The sequence below is a fragment of the Heterodontus francisci genome, chromosome 13 (genome assembly GCF_036365525.1).
Source record: "Heterodontus francisci isolate sHetFra1 chromosome 13, sHetFra1.hap1, whole genome shotgun sequence".
NCBI classification, from domain to species: domain Eukaryota; kingdom Metazoa; phylum Chordata; class Chondrichthyes; order Heterodontiformes; family Heterodontidae; genus Heterodontus; species Heterodontus francisci.
In genome coordinates this window covers 76,515,440-76,531,998 of record NC_090383.1, presented here as the reverse complement: position 1 = coordinate 76,531,998, position 16,559 = coordinate 76,515,440, and the positions used below count along the sequence as shown (strand labels likewise).

General features: G+C 43.0%; 1 protein-coding gene across 3 annotated transcripts in view; it reads right to left on the bottom strand.

The window, feature by feature from the left end:
• Positions 1-16,559, bottom strand: part of rps6kc1 (ribosomal protein S6 kinase polypeptide 1) — a 195,065-nt gene that overhangs the window by 148,063 nt on the left and 30,443 nt on the right. For all 3 annotated transcript variants that reach the window (XM_068045018.1, XM_068045016.1, XM_068045017.1), the window contains one exon: positions 8,256-8,371. In XM_068045018.1, coding sequence (XP_067901119.1) covers positions 8,256-8,371 — 116 coding nt within the window. The remainder of the gene's footprint in view (positions 1-8,255; positions 8,372-16,559) is intronic.

Sequence of the window (16,559 nt, the reverse complement as noted above, 5' to 3'; positions counted from 1 at the left end):
GAAGTGCAACCTACAGATTGTAGCCACAGTGTGCTAGTGGTAGAGGGGGTGAATATTGAGTCCAGTGGCAGGGGCACTAATCAAGCAAGCTGTTCTGTCCTGGATGAATTTAAGCTTCTTTAATGTTATTGTGGCTGTACCATCCAGGCGAGTGGAGAGTAATCCTGACTTCAGCCTTATGAATGGTAGAGGAGCCTTGAGGGGTCAGGTGAGCCACTTGTCACAGTGCACTTGTCGCTGCCCTATTCTTGCAACCACTTTGTTGGTATGGTTGGCCCAGTTAAGATGTTGTTGGTGGGGTAATATAGAGGTAATGTTACTGGACTAGTAATCCAGACACCCAGTTTAATGTTCCAGAGAAATGAGTTCAAATCCCACCACAACAGCTGGGGAAATTTAAATTCAATTAAGTAATAAATCTGGAATAAAAAGCTAGTCTTAGTAATGGTGGCCATGAAACTGCCAGATTGTGGTAAAAACCCATCTGGTTCATTGATGTCCTTTAGGGAAGGAAATCTGCCGTTCTTACCCAGTCCGGCCTACATGTAACTCCAGACCCACAGCAATGTGGTTGAATCTTAACTGCCCTCTGAAACAGCCTAGCAAGCCACAAAGTTGGATCAAACTACTACAGAAAAGTCAAAAAATAAAACCAGACAGACCACCCAGCATCGACCTAGGCACCGGAATTGGCAAATGCACACCTCCCCCACCCCAGTCAACCCTGAAAAGTCCTCCTTACTAATATCCGAGGCCTGATGCCAAATTTGGAACAGCTGTCTCACAGACTAGTCAAGCAACAGCCTGACATAGTCATACTCACCAAATCATACCTTGCAGCCTGTCCCACCTACAGAACAGACCCACTAGAGGTGGCGGCACAGTAGTGTACAGTCAGGAGGGAAAGGCCCTGAGAGTCTTCAACATTGACTCCCGGTCCTATAAAGTCTCAGGGCATCATGTCAAACATGGGCAAAGAAACCTCCTGCTAATTACCACCTACTGTCCTCCCTCAGCTGATGAATCTGTACTCCTCTATGTTGACCACTTGGAAGAAGCAATGATGGTAGCAAGGGCACAGGATATACTCTGGGTGGGGAGCTTCAATGTCCATCACCAACGGTGGCTCAGCAGGACCACTACTGATTGAGCTGGCCAAGACCTGAAGGACATATCTGCCAGACTGGGCCTGCGACAGGTGGTGAGAGAATCAACAAGAGGGAAAACCTGCTTGACCTTGCCGTCACCAATCAAGCAGTCACAGATGCATCTGTCCATGACAGATTGGTAGGAGTGACCACCACACAGTCTCTGTGAAGATGAAGTCCTGTCTTCACACTGAGAACACCCTCCATCCTGTTGTGCTAAATGGGATAGATTCAGAAAAGATCTAGCAGCTCAAAATTGGGAATCCCTGAGGCGTTGTTGGCCATCATTATCAGCAGAATTGTATTCAACCACAATTTGTAACTGCATGGCCTGGCACATCCCTCATTCTACCATTACCATCAAGCTAGGGATCAACTCTGGTTCAATGAGGAATGCACGAGAGCCTGGCAGCAGTTGCACCAGGCACCTAAAAATGAGGTGCCAACCTGGTGAAGCTACAACACAGGAGTACATACATGCTAAACAATGGAAACAGCAGCCAATAGACACACCAAAGTGATCCCACAACCAACGGATCAGATCAAAGCTCTATAGTTCTGCCACCAAGTCATGAATGGTGGAGGACAGTTAAACAATTAAGCGGAGGAGAAGGCTCCACAAACATCCCCTACTCAATGATGGGAAAGCCGAGCATGTCAGAGCAAAAGACAAGGCTGAAATATTTTCGACCATTTTCAACCAGAAGTACCAAGTGGATGATCCATCTCGGCCTCCCCCGGAGATGGGCAGCAGACTCATTAGAACACCACCACCTCCAAGTCCCCCTCCAAACCACATACCATCCTGACTTGGAACTATATCACCATTCCTTCACTGTCACTGGGTCCAAAACCTGGAACTCACTCCCTAACAGCACTGTGGGTATACCTACACTACATGGATTGCAGCTGTTCAAGGCGGCGGCTCACCACCACCATCTCAAGGGCAATTAGAGATGGGCAACAAATGCTGGCTTTGCCAGCAGTGGTCACATCCCATGAACGAATAAAAAAAGCTGAATATGTTTATCTGAGAGACTCTTGCACTTATGTTTATATCCTGAGGATGTGATGACTGGCTTCCAAGAACCAGAGCCATCTTTTTTTTTTTAAACCAGATAGGACTTGAGGGTTTTCTCTCTGAACTTGTTTTGCTAGGGTTCCTTGGTGCCAAACTTAGTGAAATACTACATTGACAACAACAGCAGTTATTCACACATCACCTCAGAAATTTTAGCCCTTGTGCAGGTTGGCGAGGAATGCAGCTAGTTCTGGTGCACAGGTCTTCAGCATTTTGCATGGGATGTTGCCAGGGTCCACAGCCTTTGCTGTACACAGTAGCTGGACACAGGTATCTGTGATGGTGGGGACCTTGGCAGGCAGTCGAGTAGGATCACACACTGAGCTCTCATGGCTGAAGACACTTACAAATGGTTCACTTTTGTCTCTGGGACTCAGGTGCTGGGCTCCACTATGGTTGAGGATGGGGATCTGGCCACAAAGATTTGCTTTGTTCTCTTGCTGCTTCTGGTGTTTCGCATGCAGAGAGCCCTGTGTGGTGTAGCAACTTGACTAGATTCATGGAAAAACAGGAAGTTAAAGGAGAAGGTAGGAGTGCAGGTTAGTGATGAGGCTGATTGTTACCAAACTGCAAGAAGTATACTGGTTAAATCAGAAGAGAGAATAAACAGGTGAACAAAGCATCAGTGCTGACAGACAGGTTAGGGGGTATAGCCCAAATAAGAGTGTAAGGAATAAACTAGATGAGCTGCAGACGCAAATTCAAATAGAAGATTATGATGTGGTGGCCATTGCAGAGACGTGGCTGCAGGATGGTCGGGACTGGGGACTAAATATACCTGGTTATAAAGTTTACAGGAGGGACAGGGAAAATGGCAGAGGGAGTGCAGTAGCCTTACTGATAAGAAATAATATCACCTCATTGGTGAGGAAGGATACAATGAGGGAAAAGCATCCAGTGGAGACCTTATGGGTGGAACTGAGGAACAGAAAAAGGATCTAAAACTGTAATAGGTGTTGTGTATAGACCCCTTGGTAGCAGTTCTGAGGTGTTAGATTGTATAAATGCACAAATTAGGCAAGTGTGTAACAAAGGCAGAGTAGTATTAATGGGAGATTTTAACTTACACATAGACTGGGAGAGGCAGACTAGCACCTGTCAGAAAGATAGTAAATTTCTGGAATGTGTCCGGGATAGTTTCCTACAGCAATATGTCCTAGATGTAACAAGGGGACAGGCAATATTAGATTTAGTTATGAGTAATGAGCCAAATTTAATTAGTAGCCTAACTGTGCGTGATCAAATAGTGATCACAACATGATCGAATTCAAGGTAGCATTTGAAAGTAAAAAGCACGAATCAGCTACTAGAAATTTTAGACTTGGGTAAGGCTGACTTTACCAGGATGAGACAGAGACTGTCTACGGTAAACTGGGTAGATCTGTTAATGGGTCAAACGACTGAGGAACAGTGGAGAATATTTAAAGAAACATTTAACAAAATACAGAGCGAGTATATACCCAAGAGGAAAAAGCTCCACTTCACAGAAAAAACAGCCATGGACAACTAAAGAGATAAGGGATAGCATAAAACAAAAAGGGCTTAGAAAAATGCAAAACGCAGCACAGATCTGGCCAAATGGGATCGATACAAAGACCAGCAAAGGGTCACAAAGCAGCTAATAAGAGCTACTAAAAGAGATTATGAAAGGAAACTTGCAAGGGACATCAAAATCAATAAAAAGAAATTTTATAATTACATAAAGGGAAAGCGGGTGGTCAACAGCAATGTCGGCCCACTAAAAGCTGAAAATGGAGATACTGTCATTGGTAATGGGGAAATGGCAGACATGTTGAACAATTACTTTGCCTCAGCATTTACAGTTGAAAAGGAGGATAACTTGCCAGAAGTCCCGAAAAAAATTAATAGCCGATAGGGGACAGGGACTTAATACAATTAACTTAAGTAAAACATCAGTAACAAGGAAATTAATGGAACTAAAGAGTGAGAAATCCCCAGGACCTGACGGTTTCCATCCGAGGGTGTTAAAGGAAGTAGGGGAGCACATTGTAGATGCCCTAACTATAGTCTTTCAGAGTTCCCTAGATTCAGGAGTGGTCCCTCTGGATTGGAAAGTTGCACATGTCACTCCACTTTTTAAGAAGGGTGAAAGGGGGAACCAATTAGACCAGTTAGGAAAAAAACAAACTAGTTAGCCTGACATCTGTGGTGGGCAAGTTGCTGGAGACTATAGTCAAGGATAGGGTGACTGAACACATAGAAAAATTTCAGTTAATCAGGGACAGCCAGCATTGATTCATGACGGGAAGGTCATGCCTGACAAATGTCACTGAGTTTTTTGAAGCGGTGACTAAGGTACTGGACAGGGGAATGTCTATGGTTGTTATTTATATGGACTTCCAGAAGGCACTTGATAAAGTCCCACATAAGAGACTGTTAACTAAGGTAGAAGCCCATGGAGTTGAGGGAAAATTATTGACATGGTTAGGAAGTTGGTTGAGTGGTAGGCGACAGAGTGTGGGGATAATGGGTAAGTACTCTGATTGGCAGGATGTGACTAGTGGTGCCCCTGCAGGGATCTGTGTTGGGGCTCAATTATTCACATTATTCATTAACGACTTGGATGATGGCATAGTAAGTCATATATCCAAATTTGCTGATGATACAAAGTTAGGCGGCATTGTAGACAGTCTAGATGATAGCATAAAATTGCAAAGAGATATTGACAGACTAGGTGAGTAGACAAAACTGTGACAGAAGGATTTCAATGCGGGCAAGTGTGAGATTATCCATTTTGGACCAAAAAAGGATAGAGCAGGGTACTTTCTAAATGGGATGAGGTAAAGTACAGTGGATGTCCAAAGAGACTTGGGGGTTCAGGTGCATAGATCTTTATAAATGTCACGAGCAAGTGCAGAAAATAATCAAAAAGGCTAATGGAATGTTAGCCTTTATATCTAAAGGATTGGAGTATAAAGACACAGAGGTCATGCTGCAGCTGTACAAAACCCTGGTTAGACCCCACTTGGAGTACTGCGAGTAGTTCTGGGCACCACACCTTAGGAAGGATATATTGGCCTTGGAGGGAGGGAGTGCAACGTAGGTTTACAAGAATGATACCTGGACTACAGGGGTTAAGTTACGAGGAGAGATTACACAAATTAGGCCTGTTTTCGCTAGAATTTAGAAGGTTAAGGGGTGATCTGATCGGTCTTCAAGATATTAACAGGAAAAGACAGGCTAGATAAAGATAAACTATTTCCACTGGTTGGAGATTCTAAAACTAGGGGGCATAGTCTAAAAATTAGGACCAGACCATTCAGGAGAGATGTTAGGAAGCACTTCTTCACGCAAAGGGTGGTAGAGGTTTGGAACTCGCTCCCACAAACAGCAGTTGAAGCTAGAACAGTTGTTAATTTTAAATCTGAGATAGAGAGATTTTTGTTAAGCAAAGATATTAAGGGATATGGGCCAAAGGCAGGTATATGGAGTTAAGCCACGGATCAGCCATGATCTCATTGAATGGCGGGACAGGCTCAAGGGGCTGAATGGCCTACTCCTGTTCCTATCTTCCTATGTTCCTATACCTCATTCCACAGGAATTAAATTTCGCAATAACTATGAAACTGTTCCCTGACAAGCCTCTCCAATTTGCAGGTAAGACATACAGGAATGCTTTTAAACAGACCACTTAACTTTAACATTCACCACACATCAAGTATATATTAAAGAATTCTTAAATGCAGCATGGTATCATTCTATCCACTAAACTTGTACATCATTATACTAATCCAAGATTACAACATAACGCACAAATACTGTACTGCATTCAATAAGCAAAACAATCACAAATTAGTACTCAACATGAAATGAAAATTAAGTCATACCTTTCAGATCAACCACAATGCTTAGTACAAGACTTGAACTAGACATCTCAGCTGTAAATTAACGGACTCAAATGTTCGACTTCCTATACTATAACGTAATAGATTATGAAGCATGTAACTAATTCACCCCCATGTGTACCTTGAAATACCGAGTGCTACTGAGTTAAACAGCACTGTTCTTTCACTGCTAGGACCTTATTTATATTCCAGCTGGAGTGCAACAGCATTAATTTTAGTGAGTAGAACACATTCTCCTCCTCCCCACAATGTAAAGCAGCTTTGGATAAAATCCATCCAAGATCAATTCTAATGCAAATTTCTGAATATTCCTGAGCTTATCTGTTATAGTGGTGAATCCTTTTAAACAGGGTTAAAACATACACAAAAAAAAACTCAGGGTATATCTGGCACAATGTATGTTTTAATAGTAATTTCAAGAGTTAGGAGTACAAAGACTATCAATACATCACCCGCGTAAACACTTCAGATTCAGTACAATACTTTTTCTTACTCAAACGTAGGCTACGCAGGACATAACCACAGCACTGCTGCTGGCTGCATACAAACTAGAATGGGGAAGAACTTTCATTATATTATGTTTTCAGTGCCCTGCCACCTGCCTCATAAAATAGGATTCTTTCTTCACTTCAAAGGACCCATTACAATCTGAACAGCTAGTCTTTAGTCCCAATGTGCAGCAAACAAAAATCTTTTTGACTCCAGTCTAACAAAATGTTACAGCATTCCTTCCCCTGGATCTGCTAGCAAATTGTCAACCAATAAGGTATAGCCTTGGCTGAAATGCTTCTGCACCTACTTGTTTGCAGTTTATTTCTTATTTCAAAGTTTCTTAATTTGAATTCTGCTCACTGGAATTGAAATCTTACAAAAAAGCCTGTGAATTTTTATTAAAATTGCTTTAATTCATAGAACTGAACAATTGAATCTTTTCAACAACAGGAGTAGACTATTCTAAAATTCGAGAAGGTGGAATGGCATGGAGATCAATACTGGGGGTTCAGCAGGCAATGCCTGGATTTTCACATTTCCAAAGTTGGAGTTTCAGGGGTCAAAATAAGACCCAAATTAATGTTGGTCTTTAAACAGAAGCATTAATACCTGCTGCAGATTCTCCTATTTAAAAATAGAGAAGACAATTAGGACATAAAAACCAGATAAAATACATCGCATCGGCATTCTTTTCAAAACAACAGCTCCCAGTTTGCTTCTTGCAGTCTAAGATTGAGGAAGCATTCCAAATGCACTTGAGCCCATAAATCTAGTGTGGTCTTTAAAGTGACCCATTATAAGAACAAAAGGTAACAGAATAAAACGTTGTTCTAAAATTGCATGGCTTGAACTGATCTTTTCTGGTTGATGTCACTGCTAGAACACTAAAAAGGACATTAAGTGCCACAATTGACAGCTAAATATTAATAAAAGGCCCTACCATTTTACAGCTCAAATTATCAGTAGCATTGTTTACCTTTGCTGAAACTGAAGTTACCACACAGTTGCTAAGTACCAGCCTGCAACATCCTACAGGACCAGAGGGCACACTTGATCTGCAGTCACACTAAAAGAACAGATGGTTTGCAGTCCTGATTTGCTGCATACTGACATTGTGATCAAAAGTTGGAGTGTAATCAACAGAGAAAGAAAATGGACTACTTTAAAATCAAGATCAAACATTAAAGCCATTCATTTCTCCAAGTTGACACTGAACACAACAAAACAATCATGAGGGAGAGAGCTGTCATTTCAGACAACTGTGAAGTGATTTCAGTAACTGCCCTTCATGATAGATATAGCTGATGGTTTTCAATGACTGTCATCACATTGTACACATTAGTAATCCTTACAACTGATTACTGCAGTCCTACAACCACAGTCATCAACACGCTCTTTCTCTGACTCTAGCCATTTGTGCTCCTTCTTGTCCCCCACCACCTTTTAACTTACCACTGGCCACTATGCCATCAGCTACCTGGGTCCCATTCTCTGACATTTCCTCCCTAAACCCCTTGCCTCTTCACCTTGTTTCTCTACTTTGAGACCCTCCTTAAAACCCACCTCCAAGATTTCTCATTATCAACAGCATTTTTACGATATACATCAAGTTTCAGACTGCTTTGTCCAACACTACATTTGCAAAAATACAGCATAAATGGTATATACCTTAAAGAAATCTTCAAGCTGTTTACTATTGTACAAGGCTGGGATATTAGCAGAGAACTGCAAGAGATCTTCAGCGCATTGTCTTCTCTCTTCAATCACAGTCTCATCAAAACGACCTGCAACAAAATATGTAGTTATCAGAAAGGAATGTGAAATTATATATTTTTTTCCTACTTTTATTCCACCTATAAATTAAACACGCTAAATAATTAATTATTTAATTAATCAATTATTGGGGCAAGCTAATGGAAGACTGGTTTTGTACCTCATTCATCCAGAGCACAATCTGTGCCCACCCCCACCCCAACATAGAATGCCCTAACATTTCCAGAGAGTAAACATTCAACAGAGGTTTTTTTAAAAAGAAATATCAGCACACACTTGACAAAACACATCCTCTTTGACAAATGCAAACTTCAGTGAAATGATTCAAATCCATTCACTGATTTTATGTGGACTAGATTTATTGCAGTCAAAGACCTTGCTGTTCTTTAGTCCAGACAACACAAACATAAAATAGCATCAGCCAAATTTAAGCAAATAGTATATCACCCATGAGACAGAGACCACCATTTTGGCCTGAAGGACATCACTGGTTCACTGGACTCAATAGCACATCAAGTACTAATTCTATTGTTGCAGTCAGGCTGCAAAATGTGGCTGGCAGACAGCAACAAATCACAATTTTTTGCACAAATGTAGAAGTAAAGAAAACTAAAAATCACTATTACAACCTGCATAAAATAGTGACGATAAAAATCAAAATAGTTAGATTACAATATTTTCTTCATGCAGATTACTATTATTTATTGAAACATATAACCAGGTCCCTAATTAGATTGCACATCTCATCAGAACCCTGCAAGGATGTTGCACAAGTTTGTTGAAGAAATGTTTCTCTGAGAAGGGGTAAATGGGAAAACTCTGAAGTTACTCTTTACAATAGTGATCAGAAAGCCTTTATCCATCATTGGGGCAAGCAAATCGAAGAGTAGTTTTGCACCTCATTAATCCAGAGCACAATCACCCCCACCCCAACATAGAATGCCCCAACACTTTTGAGGACAGGGACATTAGCTCCCTGGATGGGCCTCAAGACAAGACACTACCAACTAGCGAAGTGTAAACAAGACTGTAATACACAGTCAAACTAGAATTATTATTCAATTCCCAACTAAACACAGGTTCTACTGTACTCATTTTCAAAAGCATCCCAGTGCCTGATGTGGAAGTCACAAAGTATTTTAAACAAAAATGCTTGATAAACCATTTTTGTCAGAAAAGCAGTTATTTTCATCACATTAGACAAATGTCCGAATGCATTTTGACAATTTATGGCTTTGAATAAAATCCTTTTGACAAATAGAAACAATGTCCAATTTTTTAAAGTTTCTAAGTTATTTACAGTTGCATTTAGAGGTCCCTAACTTCATTATTGAATATTTATTTTATTTACTTATTTAGGGATACAGCACTGAAACAGGCCCTTCGGCCCACCGAGTCTGTGCCGACCAAGAACCACCCATTTATACTAACCCTACAGTAATCCCATATTCCCTACCACCTACCTATACTAGGGGCAATTTACAATGGCCAATTTACCCATCACCTGCAAGTCTTTGGCGGTGGGAGGAAACCGGAGCACTCGGTGAAAACCCACATGGTCACAGGGAGAACTTGCAAACTCCGCACAGGCAGTACCCAGAATTGAACCCGGGTCTCTGGAGCTGTGAGGCTGCGGTGCTAACCACTGCGGCGTCCCAATTTCAAATTCCACCTTCTGCTGTGGTGGGATTCGAACCCATGTCCCCAGAGAAATACCCTGGGTCTCTGGGTTACCAGTCCAGTGATAATACCACTACGCCACCGCCTACCCCCAATATATTCAAGGCTGAGATTTCTCAGGGAATGTTTGATATCTCAGGAAATCAAGGGATATGGGGAGTAGACGAGAAAGTGGAATTGAGGCAGAAGATCAGCCATGATCATACTGAAAAGCAGAGAAGGCTCAAGGGGCCATATGGTCTACTCCTGCTCCCATTTCTTATTGCATTTGAGTCAAATAGTCATGGGTTCAAGTCTGACTCCAGGTCATGAGCACATAATTTAAGCTGCCACCTTTGTGCAATACTGAGGGAGTGCTGCAATGTTGGAGGTACATGTCTTTCAAAGGAGACACTAAATCGAGGCCCTGTCTGCTTCTTCCCACAGCACGACTTGAAGAACATTTCTCATGGTGTCCTGGACAACATTCATCCCTCAAACAACACCATTTAGAAGGTGGCTAACCAGTCATTAATCACATGCTGTTTGTGGGACTTTGCTGTACAAAGCTAGCTGCTACATTTGCCGACATAGCAGTGATTCCGGGTGGAGGCGGGCTTGAAGGTGGGACCGGGAAGGAGATAGAATGGGGGGAGTGTACCAGATCAGTGGGCAGATGAGTTCCTGCTTCCGGTTGATCTTACGAGAGGCGGGGTTTGGAGGGTCAGGGCTGTTCATTTTTCTGTCAATTAACATCCTCTCTGCACCAACGCTTTATCGTTCAGTACACCATTAACATACTGTTTGCCTTTGCTCCACGACCTTCTGATCAGTTATGCTCTGTGACCCTGTCCTAGCAACACCTTGCCTTTTGTTATCTCTTGCCCCAGCCCTGCTTTATTTGTTTAAAACCTATTACATTTCTAACCTTTGCCAGTTCTGATGAAACGTCACTGACCTGAAATGTTCACTCTGCTTCTCTCTCCACGGATGCTGCCAGAACTGCTGAGTATTTCCAGCATTTCTTGTTTTCATTACCTCTTACTGTTTGTGGGAGCTTGCTGTGCACCTATTGGCTCCTGCATTTCCTATATACCAACAGTGACTACATTTCAAGAAAGTCTTTCAATGGCTATAAAGCATTTGGAACTCCTAACGTCATGAAATCCCCATATAAATGGAAATTATTTCACTTTTTTACTTGCTGTCATGGCTAATTTATTTCTCTCTAACTTAGCCAGTACATGGCAGCAAGACTAATCATAAAACTAACACCCTTCTAGTCTTGCACTTTAGTCTAGAGCCTAACTCCACAAACTCTCTCTCTAAAGCCTACATCCAACTCTTCCTTACCTTATTGGTTCCTTCCCAAGCGCTTTTTAGAATTAGAATTAGAATATTACAGCGCAGTACAGGCCCTTCGGCCCTCGATGTTGCGCCGATCATCTGACCTACACTATTCCATTTACATCCATATGTCTATCCAATGACCACTTAAATGCCCTTAAAGTTGGCGAGTCTACTACTGTTGCAGGCAGGGCGTTCCACGCCCCTACTACTCTCTGCGTAAAGAAACTACCTCTGACATCTGTCCTATATCTTTCACCCCTCAACTTAAAGCTATGTCCCCTCGTGTTTGCCACTGGAACTACAATTTAGGTTCCCATCCCCCTGCTGAATTAGTTTAAACCCCCCCGAAGAGCACTAGCAAATCTCCCCCCCAGGATATTGGTACCCCTCTGGTTCAGGTGAAGACCATCCTGTTTGTAGAGGTCCCACCTACCCCAGAAAGAGCCCCAATTATCCAGGAAACCAAAACCCTCCCTCCTACACCATCCCTGCAGCCACGTGTTCAACTCCTCTCTCTCCCTATTCCTCTCTTCGCTAGCACGTGGAACAGGCAACAACCGAGAGATAACAACTCTGGTTGTTCTCGCTCTAAGCTTCCACCCTAGCTCCCTGAATTTCTGCCTTAAATCCCCATCTCTCTTCCTACCTATGTCGTTGGTGCCTATGTGGACCACGACTTGGGGGTGCTCCCCCTCCCCCTTAAGGATCCCAAAAACACGATCGGAGACATCACGTACCCTGGCACCTGGGAGGCAACACACCAACCGTGAGTCTCTCTCGTTCCCACAGAACCTCCTATCTGTTCCCCTAACTATGGAGTCCCCAATGACTAATGCTCTGCTCCTCTTCCCTTTTCCCTTCTGAGCAACAGGGACAGACTCTGTGCCAGAGACCTGCACCCCATTGTTTACCCCTGGTAAGTCGTCCCCCCCAACAGTATCCAAAACGGTATACCTGTTGTTGAGGGAAACGGCCACAGGGGATCCCTGCACTGCCTGCTGGTTCCCTTTCCTTCCCCTGACGGTAACCCATCTACCTACTTCTTTTACCTGAGGTGTGACTGCCTCCCTATAACTCCTGTCAATAATCCCCTCCGCCTCCCGAATGATCCGAAGTTCATCCAGCTCCAGCTCCAGTTCCCTAACGCGGTCTGCGAGGAGCTGGAGTTGGGTGCACTTCCCGCAGATACAGTCAGCAGGGACACTCTTGGCGACCCCTACCTCCCACATTCTGCAGGAGGAACATACAACTGCCTTTACCTCCATTCCCACTATTCTAGATTCCCAATAAATCTACTGAAAAACCAAACGAAAAAAAAAGTCAAAACTTGTACGCTTAGCAATCCGACGGACTGAACTGTTTAAATAAAAAGCTTACCTTATCACCACAGTAGAGTCCTTTTTTTTTGGTTAGAGGAGGAGGGTGGGTGTTAGTGCGCCTCTCTTTTCTGAAGCTTATTCAATAGTCTCCTTTCATCCTTTATGCTAGGACTTTGGAGACACCATTTGGGACTCCTGGTCATAGCCAGAAAATTAGTTCATCTATTCCCCTAGTTATAGAAGAACTCAACGGCATCTCTCCTATTCTATCAACTACTGTCTCGATTTTTCCCTCAAGGGCAATCCTTTGCTCCATGATACCATGGTGTTACTCTTGGTTAATCTCATCTATACCTCCATCCTTGCTCTCATCCTAGAGAACAAGGATGGAAAGACACAGGAGGGTATACCTACTAGATAATTCCAAACCGATAGGTGTTTTCTCTAAGGCTCCTCCTATCTCCTCATCCTCCAGGCAGTCACCCACTTTTCTTCCTCTGCTTCATTTCTATTTGCGGGTTGCACATCTTCTGGAATGTGTCTTCAAGAAACCTTTCCTCCACAAATATGTTTCAATTGTAGCCAGCTGGTCCTCAAGCTCAGTTATTTCCTTGCTCAAACAGCACAACGTACTGATGCTTCATGTGCGTACATTCACGTTGGAAATTCTGCAGATTCAAGCTATTCCAAACCTTACTTGCCATACAAATCATAAGAATAGCTCCTGGTCTTGTCATTTCTAAATCTTTAGTTTATTTCTTCTCTTGGTTTAAAATTAAAAGAATTAATTCTCACATACCTGCTTGGTCTTGCACCTGGTCTCAGTGGGCCCCATGAGGCGGCATTGGAGGCGGGGGGGAGGGGACTGAGTATTGCTACGGGTGGCAGCGGGGTGGCGGGGAGGAGGGCCCATTGCATCCCCATCGCCCAGCAATCTTCGCGGGGTGGGATAGGCCGACCCAGAAGCCAATTGAGACCCTTAAGTGGCCTATTAACAGCCAATTAAGGGCCTCTTCCTGCCACTGTTGGTGGGGGTGGGGCCTCCGCCACACGGCGAAGAAAACTTGTAACATGATGCGCCCTCCATGCAGACTTGAATGGGTGGTCCCTCCTCTGTGGGCAATTTATGGCCCATGGAGGTTCCCCACCAGGATCCAATTCACCCCTCGGGACCAGCCACCCCCTGGATTGCGAGACCACCCCCCAGCCCCCTCTCGCCAGAGCCTTCCGGACTAGCCCCGGACCACACCTCGCCTACCTCCTCCGGGGTTCCAGCGCTGGGCCTGGGTCCAAGGCCTCTGCAGTTACCGGCAGTGGCCACCGCTTCTGGTGGCATTGCCGATACTGCTAAGCTTCCAGCCCTCTGATTGGCCGGCAGCTCATGGAGCCAGCATCCCCATCTTTAAAGGGACGGGGATCCCACCTCCTGAAACTATGATTTAAAAAGACTGGAGGGTCGCTCCAGGGGTGCGAAAAGACAGAGACGGGGATCCCCTGCCTTTTCAGCCCGGCGCCAGGAGCTCCGCCTCCAGCACAAAATCCAGCCCAGCGTTTAACCCCTGTTCTCAGGAAAACCTCACCATCGGCACCTTACACAATTGGATTCTTGCAACTAGCATATTATTTATATAAGTTAGATATCTCATGGCAAATGGCTCAATATTTGTATTTGATTTGGCAGTGGCATTCATCTTGTTTCAATTCTACGTGTGATGCAAATCACAAAATGCTCCAATGAGAAAGGAAAAATAAAGAGTAAAATGAATCATATTCAGTAAAGAAGGAATTGTTTGAATGCTTAGTTCCTAACTGTTTCCATCAGGAGCAAGATTTTTTCCCTTCAAAAGGTTTATAAGCTATGGTCAATTATGATCTTGTAATAAAAATCTTGGTTACAAACTGCACAACTGACTGCTGGAAATTCAGAATCCAAAAAGGCAATGCTGGCAATATTAGGGGAAGCCAACCCAATGAAATCATTACTGCAAATCAACAAACAAACTGATTTGTTCAGACAGGTTCTGGAATCAATTACTGATTTCAACAATGATTTACAGCTCCTTTAATCCTATGCAGGACTGCATTTGGTTTACAAATGCAAAATGCACTGGTTTAAAAAAAGGTTTAGAATTAGTCACAACTGATTGTGTTTTATCCATAATATTCTCCTTAACATTTTCTCAGTCAGGTTACCACATTTTACTGTGTACGAAGCATCACTACACCCAGATCTCATGACTGCTGGATATATAAACCATGGTCAAATAGCATTTACTGAATGTTGACATTATCCTTAAAAGAATGTGTAGTTTGTATGCTAAGAACTTAAGAAATAAGCGCAGAAGCAGGCTATTCAATAAGATCATGGCTAATTATGGCCTCAACTCCACTTTTCTGCCTACCTCCATAATCCTCGACTCCCTTGTAGATCAAAGATCTGTCTAACTCAGCCTTGAATATTTCAATGACCCAGCCTCCACAGCTCTCTGGGACAGAGAATTCCAAAGATTAACAACCCTCAGAAGAAATTCCTCCTCATCTCTATATTAAATGGGAAAACCATAATTCTGAAACTGTGCCCTCCAGTTCTAGATTCCCTCATGAAGGGAAACATCCTCTCAACATCTACCCTGTCAAGCCCCTCAGAATCTTATGTTTCAGTAAGATCACCTCTCATTCTTCTAAACTCCAATGAGTACAGGCCCAACCTGCTCAATCTTTCCTCATAAGATAACCCCTTCATCCCAGAAATCAACCTGGTGAACCTTCTCTTAACTGCCTCCAATACAAATGTATCCTTCCTTAAATAAGGTGACCAAAACTGTACACAGTACTCTAGGTGTGGTCTCACCAATGCTCTGTACAGTTGTAGCAAGACTTCCCTACTTTTATACTCCACCCCCCTTGCAATAAAAAGGCCAACATTCCATTTGCCTTCCTAACTACTTGCTGTACCTGCATGCTAACCTTGTGATTCATGTACAAGGACATCCAGATCCCTCTGCACCGAAGCATTCTGTAGTTTTTCTCCATTTAGATAATATTCTGCTTTTCTCTTCATCTTGCCAAAGTGGACAATCTCACATTTTCCCACATTAAATTCCATCTGTAAAATTTTTGTTCACTCACTTAACCCATCTATATCCCTTTGCAGACTTTGTGTCCCCCTCACAACTTGCTTTCCTACCTATCTTTGTATTATCAGTAAATCTGGCTACAGTACACTTGCTACCTTCATCCAAGCCATTAATATAAATCGTAAATAGCTGAGGTCCCAGCACTGAACCCTGTGGCACCAGATTAATTACAGTTTCCTACCTGAAAATGACCCATTTATCCCAACTCTCTGTTCCTGTTAGTTAGCCAATCCTCCATCTATGCTAATATGCTACTCCCAACACCATGAGCTCTTATTTTGTGTAGTAACCTTTTATGTGGCACCTTACTGAATGCCTTTTGGAAATCCAAATACACTACATTTACTGGTTCCCCTTTATCCATCTTGCTAGTTACATCCTCAAAGAACTCAATAAATTTGTCAAACATGATTTCCCTTTCGTAAAACCATGTTGACTCTGCTTGATTGTATTATGATTTTCTAAATCTCCTGCTACTTCCTTAATGATGGATTCCAGCATTTTCCCAATGACAGATGTTAAGGTAGCTGGCCTATAGTTTCCTGCATTCTCTCTGCCTCCTTTCTTGAATATGGGCATTACATTTCCAGTCTGCTGGGACCTTTCCAGAATCTAGGGAATTTTGAAGATTGCAAAGAATGCAAACAGTATCTCTGTAGCCACTTCTAGTAAGACCAAGGCATATCACACACTGAGCTTTATAGAAACGAAAATCAAAAGGGTAATGAATTTAT